The sequence below is a fragment of the Oculina patagonica genome, chromosome 13, assembly GCF_052425735.1.
Source record: "Oculina patagonica isolate OP01 chromosome 13, crgOcupat, whole genome shotgun sequence".
NCBI lineage: Eukaryota > Metazoa > Cnidaria > Anthozoa > Scleractinia > Oculinidae > Oculina > Oculina patagonica.
The window spans coordinates 14,847,128-14,853,225 of NC_135770.1; the positions used below are offsets into that span (position 1 = coordinate 14,847,128).

General features: G+C 39.2%; 2 protein-coding genes across 2 annotated transcripts in view; one reads left to right on the forward strand and one right to left on the reverse strand.

The window, feature by feature from the left end:
• Positions 1-847, reverse strand: part of LOC144637251 (uncharacterized) — a 67,339-nt gene extending 66,492 nt beyond the window's left edge. Inside the window, exon 1 of the mRNA XM_078496382.1 lies at positions 708-847. The gene's annotated coding sequence lies outside the window, so the exon portion shown is untranslated. The remainder of the gene's footprint in view (positions 1-707) is intronic.
• A 133-nt stretch (positions 848-980) lies between these two features.
• Positions 981-5,641, forward strand: LOC144637241 (uncharacterized). Its single transcript, XM_078496371.1, has 2 exons — positions 981-2,689; positions 5,598-5,641. The coding sequence occupies exon 1, from the start codon at positions 1,067-1,069 to the stop codon at positions 2,681-2,683; it is 1,617 nt and encodes a 538-aa protein (XP_078352497.1). The 5' UTR covers positions 981-1,066; the 3' UTR covers positions 2,684-2,689; positions 5,598-5,641.
• Positions 5,642-6,098: the final 457 nt, after the last annotated feature.

Genomic DNA, 6,098 nt, shown 5'->3' on the forward strand with positions numbered 1-6,098 from the left:
GGTCAGCAGGGGACGTAAAAGAACTCGCACACTCATCGCAAAGAGTAGGGCATGGAGTTCCCGGTGTTGTGGTCAGGTCTTTGCTCCTTCTACTGTGCTTACTGTGCTAAATGTTCAGAGATATTAGCTGCATAAGCTACTCTTCAAATCCGAGGGTAAACAAAGTGATGATGATGAGATTATAGAGGTGTCAATCTTGGTTGCTACATGTATTTCAAACACTACACTCTCCGAATGGAGCACTCGTTTCATCTCTGAGGCCGGGTTGGAATCTCTGAAATCGGCCTTTACAGAAAAACATTTTATCCTTTGCAGAACATATTTCTGCTTCACAGATCATTGACTTATCGCTGTCAGACGTAAGCTTATTTGAAATGAACAAAAAGAGATGAAACTTTCAGTCCCGGGGGGGGTTTCTCTTTTTTGTTTTCGGGGGGGGCCCCCCCGAGGGGGTTTTTTTTTTGGTATAATAAAAGGGAAGGATTTTATTTAATTATATTTATAAGGGTTTAATTTTTTTTTTTTTTTTTTTTTTTTTTTTTTTTTTTTTTTTTTTTTTTTTTTTTTTCCCCCTTTTTTTTTTTTTTTCAATAGAAAAACTTTCAGTGTGAACTTTTGCTGAACGAAGAGTCGAGTGCGAGCGTGATATATAACTTAGTGGATAAGTTTGCAATGACCTTTGTGTTGTCATGAACAAAAATACGTACCTTGCTTGTTACTTTATCACTCCCATGATCCGGTTAGACTAAGACAACAAACAGAAAAATGAAAATTTAAAAATAGTTTTTCCTCCTCGCGCCAAAGTCCTCTACAGTGTCAGCGGTCACCCTCGTCCCGCTTTACGTCCAGGCTTTACGTCCCTCTCGGGATCTTCGGGATCGATCGTGACCAAAAGAAACGGAGGCTCTGGAAACGAGAATGTCGAATGGTGGGCAGGGTGCTAATTCGCATGCGCCGATCTAACAAATAAAAAATTACCAAGTCACCAGGCTGAATGATTTTGTTAGGGAACAGCTGACTGTTTGATCGGGTTTGCCTTTCTGGGGACATTAACCGACGAAAGATCATGTCCGAAAGCGATCAAGACGTAGAAGACCTTGACCAATTGATTATCTGCCCGTATGATTCCTCTCACAGGGTAACAGCCGCTCGAATGGGACATCATTTGATCAAGTGCAGAGAAAACTTTCCGATCAGTGAAAAGGCCATATGTCCGTTCAACGGCAAACATGAGATTTTTGCCCCAGAAATGGACTATCACCGATCAGTTTGTCCTTACAATCCAGGAGAACCTAAAATACAACAAGACATTAGCGGCGACATCGATATAGATGGTGGAAACACGAAAGACAAATTAATAAAAAGTTTTTCATCAGGAACTACTTTCAATTTTTCGTCGTGTGAAGCGAATGCGACCGGATGCAAGAGTGGGCTTGATCTAGTAGGCGGCATACGAAATTTCATTGGAGAGGCAGATGACACTGGTAAGATCGCTTTTAACGCACCAAATGGCGAAAACCAACAACCGCAGAACAGATTAGGTGAAGACTGTCCCGATGTGAGAGAAAACGATTTAGTTTTACCAATAGTCGAATTAAAGTCACCCAACCACAATAAATCAATTGAAAAGCAATTAGAACAATCGGAAAGTGACACAACTTCTTCTGACACTAACAGCTCCACAGGAAAAGATGAAAGGTTCTGTGAAGAGGAGCGATTTGACTACACAAAATACATACCAAGCAAAGATCTTAGAGAAGATTTTCTTAAGTTGATTGGTCAACCCAAAAATGGGCAGGTGTACGAAGCCAAATGTCAGTCGCCAAGTCAGCCATTCGCCATGCAACAGTGGCCACAAGGGTACAGTGTACTTCCTACTCTGTTTCAAACCAATAATGGATACCAAACCACCGGAATACAACCAACTTTTGTTTCCTTCTCCAACACATTTAATGTGATTCCACCAGTAGCATCATGTCCAGTTCCCTACACAAGCTCATATGGCTTCCAAAACCAAACTCCTGGTCCAGGATATCTTCAATCACCAGGTCAAGGACTAGGCTATGAGTACACTGGATATCCAGCAGCCAGGCCTAGCTATTATCGATCTTATTATAGACGCCGAAATCACTACAATTCTCGTAACAATAACCACAAAAGCTACAACTCTCTTAACCATGAAAACAATGCTGAAGCATTCCTTAATGGTTTAAACCACTCAGAGATTAGTTTGGGTGAAAGTAGTTGTTATCTAAACAAATTAAATGGTACAAAAAATCATGATGAAATAGCAACTTCACACACTTTGTGTATCAAAAATGGTTGCGATAAAGAACAACCACTACTATCTTCAAAGCTCAACAAAAACAGTTTGTATTTCAAGGAGAACAGCGTTGGTGATGTTGACAAGCAGCAGCAGTTTGTGGGTAGCAATGAAGCCCCAGACAAACAACTGATTGGGGATTCAAGAGGTAAAGGACTGGTGATTTACCATGACTCCCAAAGTGACATAAAAAAGAGTGAAGTTGAAAAGCAGGTTCGTAAAATTAAAAAGAAATTGGCTGAGATAAATGGTTTAGAAGAGAAGTACCATAAAGGTGCAAGCTTGGACTGTGATCAACTAAAGAAGTTGTCAAGAAAGAGTGAATTTGAAGATCAACTACAGTCACTTAATTTGTCGTAGGAAATGGTAAGATTTTTTTTAACTCCTAGCTGGGGTATATTTTACTCATATTCACATACATATGATTTATATTCGTAAATATATTATCTACTGTACAGTGTATTTATATCATGGAAAAAAGACACTGGACATGCAACTAATATGCAAACAAAGGTTGGTCAGATGTCCACATGACAACACAGAAAGTGTGTTGCTCAACAATTGGGAGTAATGATTGCCCTGCAGTAACGTGATGTCTAAGTCCATGAGACGCTCAATGTGACCAAGTAAAACAGTAAAAAAACAAACGACGGGAAAGCAAAACACATACATGTAAGTCAGAATTGAGCTCAGTTGAAAGTAGTCATGGACCTCTCACGAGAAAACGTTCCTTAGAGAATAGTGTGTCAGCTGAACGCGCGGCAAGCGAACGGATGAGAAACAGGTCGATGAGCCGTTCTACACGAATGTTGTGAATGGCTACACAGATGTAAATTTTCTTTGCACGGATGAAGTCGAACGGCTCCACGGATGTAAATTTTCTTTACACGGATGTAAAAAATTTTCTTCGCACGGATGAAGTCGAACAGCTGGAAAAATTTTGGAAAGCTAGCTTTCAAACAAATAAAATTGAAGACTCGCTACAAACAGCATCGCTATAAAGGAATACACTTTATTTCGAACGGCCTCAAATGACAGCAATCAAAAACAGTTGATTGAATATATTAATACAAACAAACAAATGCGTAACACACTGAATGAGTGCGTGCGTTTTCATATTTTTTCCTTCAACGTCAAAGCGAAAGTTCCTCCATCCGCCACGCGTCGCATCAGGCATAAACGTTTTGATTTTCAAGCCTGTTGTGAATCGAAAGTTTTCCCCAGAAGGTAGGGAAAATGATTACTCTCATTCATAAGAAAGATTCAGTGTGACAGTCTCGGGACAGTGGTAATTTCCACGGGAGATATCTTTTGACCTCAAATCAAGAGCGCTTGATGTTCGCATACAAAAAATTAAAAAAAATTATACATTTTGGGACACTTGTTAAATAAAACTTAAGCCTTAAATAAAACACTGGTAAAGAAGTAGAAAAAGTACCATGACTCTTCACAAAGTGCACACAACGCATTTTCACAGTAACATGACAGTCTGCAAATTCAGTACAGGTGCGACAATTTGTCGGCCGCATTGATTTGCATTTTAATCAAGCGTCCCGGCATGATTTCAAAACAAGAAAATCTTGAGTTTTACAACATGTATTGAGTTTATTGAGTTAGTAAAATACTCTGCCTTTAAAAACAGGCCCTCCAGTTGACTCAAACCATCGCTTGATGCATGGAAATATTTCGTATGTAACTTGAAACCCGAGACATTGTGAAACCACAAAACTTTATATGCCGCATTGAGGTTCACGACGCATGGAGCTTTTGCTGGCTTTTGAAGCCTATCAAACGTTTTTCCTTGGAAAAAATAAAAAGGTTGAATGAAGTTGAGGACTTAATAGTCTTTCCAACAAGAGAGCTTGTTCGCAGGAATGAGTCGACAGTGTAAAAGGTAATATCTTCGACCTCAAATTAACAGTGGCCAATCAACATTTGCATACTGTCAAACATCGAAACATTTTTCTAGTATTAAGTAACTCGTTTGAATAAAACGTATGTCATGAAAGCTCGGATTATAAGCCCAGGAGCAGAAAGAGGATCGCGATTATTCACGAAGTGTTTGTAAACAGTGCATAATGATACTTACTACCGTGACCACCAGAAAATGAGCAAAAGAGCTATCGGCCTCTTAAACGACTGACAACATTTTTGAAAGAAATGAGCTTGAGCTGTTCGAACGGCTGCCGAATATTTTGCACGAAACTCTAGCACGGCTCACAAATTTTTCTGCACGGAACGGTCACACGGCTCGAACGGCTGCCGAATTCTTTTACACGGAACGCTAACACGGCTTGAAAGGCTGACAAGTTTTTCTACACTGACATTGAAAACACTGAACACTCGCTGACAAGCATTACTTTAGCTTTCGTTGCAGCAGAAGCAACACAACATGAATTATACCTCGTTTCTGCTCAAACAAAATTGCAACATATAATTTTCCAATAATTATAAATATATGTGGTAAAAATACAACACCCCCACCTTAAAGAAATAACATTCCCTTAGTAAGTTATTTTACTGCAAGTAACAATGCTGTTGACTGTTGAAGTAAGATTGCCGTTTGGAATCTATTTTTTGCTGATTGCGCCTCTATGTTTTGCAAAGAAAGTTTTGTAGTCGCCAAGGAAGAAAATTTAGTTGCAAATGCGATCGTATTGGTCGCAATTTTTAGCCCTGAATAGGTAATGAAAAGAAGTCAAAAGAATGTTTTAATCATAGTTTTTTTTAATTGTACTTTTATATTCTTGGTTTTGGAACTAAGTAAATTGTTTGTTTCAGTACATGAGGAAATATTTTAAATTTGAGACTGTAATAAACATTTTTTGGTTGGAAGTTTGAATTCCGCAATACAGCGAGGTGAAAGAAAGTAGACAGTTTATTTTAATATTATTATATTATTGACTTGTCACCGGACAACATGTCCGGGTAGGCGAACGTTTGACTGGTCAAGTCCCCAATCAGTCCGGACATTGTCCGTTGACCAGCTGTTATTTTGAGCCCTGAAATCCATGGATTTTGTTTGCCTGTTAAATTTGCCAAGAAACAAAAAGATCATCATTTAGCTTAGTGGCAACTGAATCATGTCAAGATGCATGATAATAAGCATGTGTTTGACTGCCCTAGATATTTATGCGACTCTCCTGGCTGGCTACTTGCCCAAGTTTTCCCTCTTTCTGTGGGTTATTGCCAGGAATCGAAAGCAATTGAACTAACTTTTACCACTAGGTTTAAACTTTTAATAATGTTCTTGTTGTGCTTTGTTTTTTCAAAGAGCCAAGATGTCTCCCTTGGATCAGTTAGGCCATTTACAGTGAGGTGCTGAACTGAGTTGTTTACATGTCATTGCCAGCACTCTCCCAGAGCAGAAGCTGATCGGGGAACTGGAGCTGACTGGGAGGACGCACAAGAACGGAGTCGGATCAAACACAGTCTTTTCTGTCACTCCTTCCTTGTGGGCCGCGCGTGGCTTCTCCTTTTTCCTCCTATAAACTTCAAACTAAAGAAACCAATTTGAAGTTTTCAAGAGATGTTTTGACAGAGCTATCATAATAAATTCAATAGTTGGTAACAGAAATTTCAATAGTAAAGCCCCATGCAAATGAACGCAACATGTTGGCACAACATTGCCCAACATTGTGGGGTGCAACATGTTGCCATTGTTTGTACACCATGTTTTTTATAACTATGCAATATTGCATGATGTTGGGGCATGTTTGAAATCAGTCAAATTTTTGACCCAACATTTTGTTTTGTGGTCAGTGAAGCATGCTGC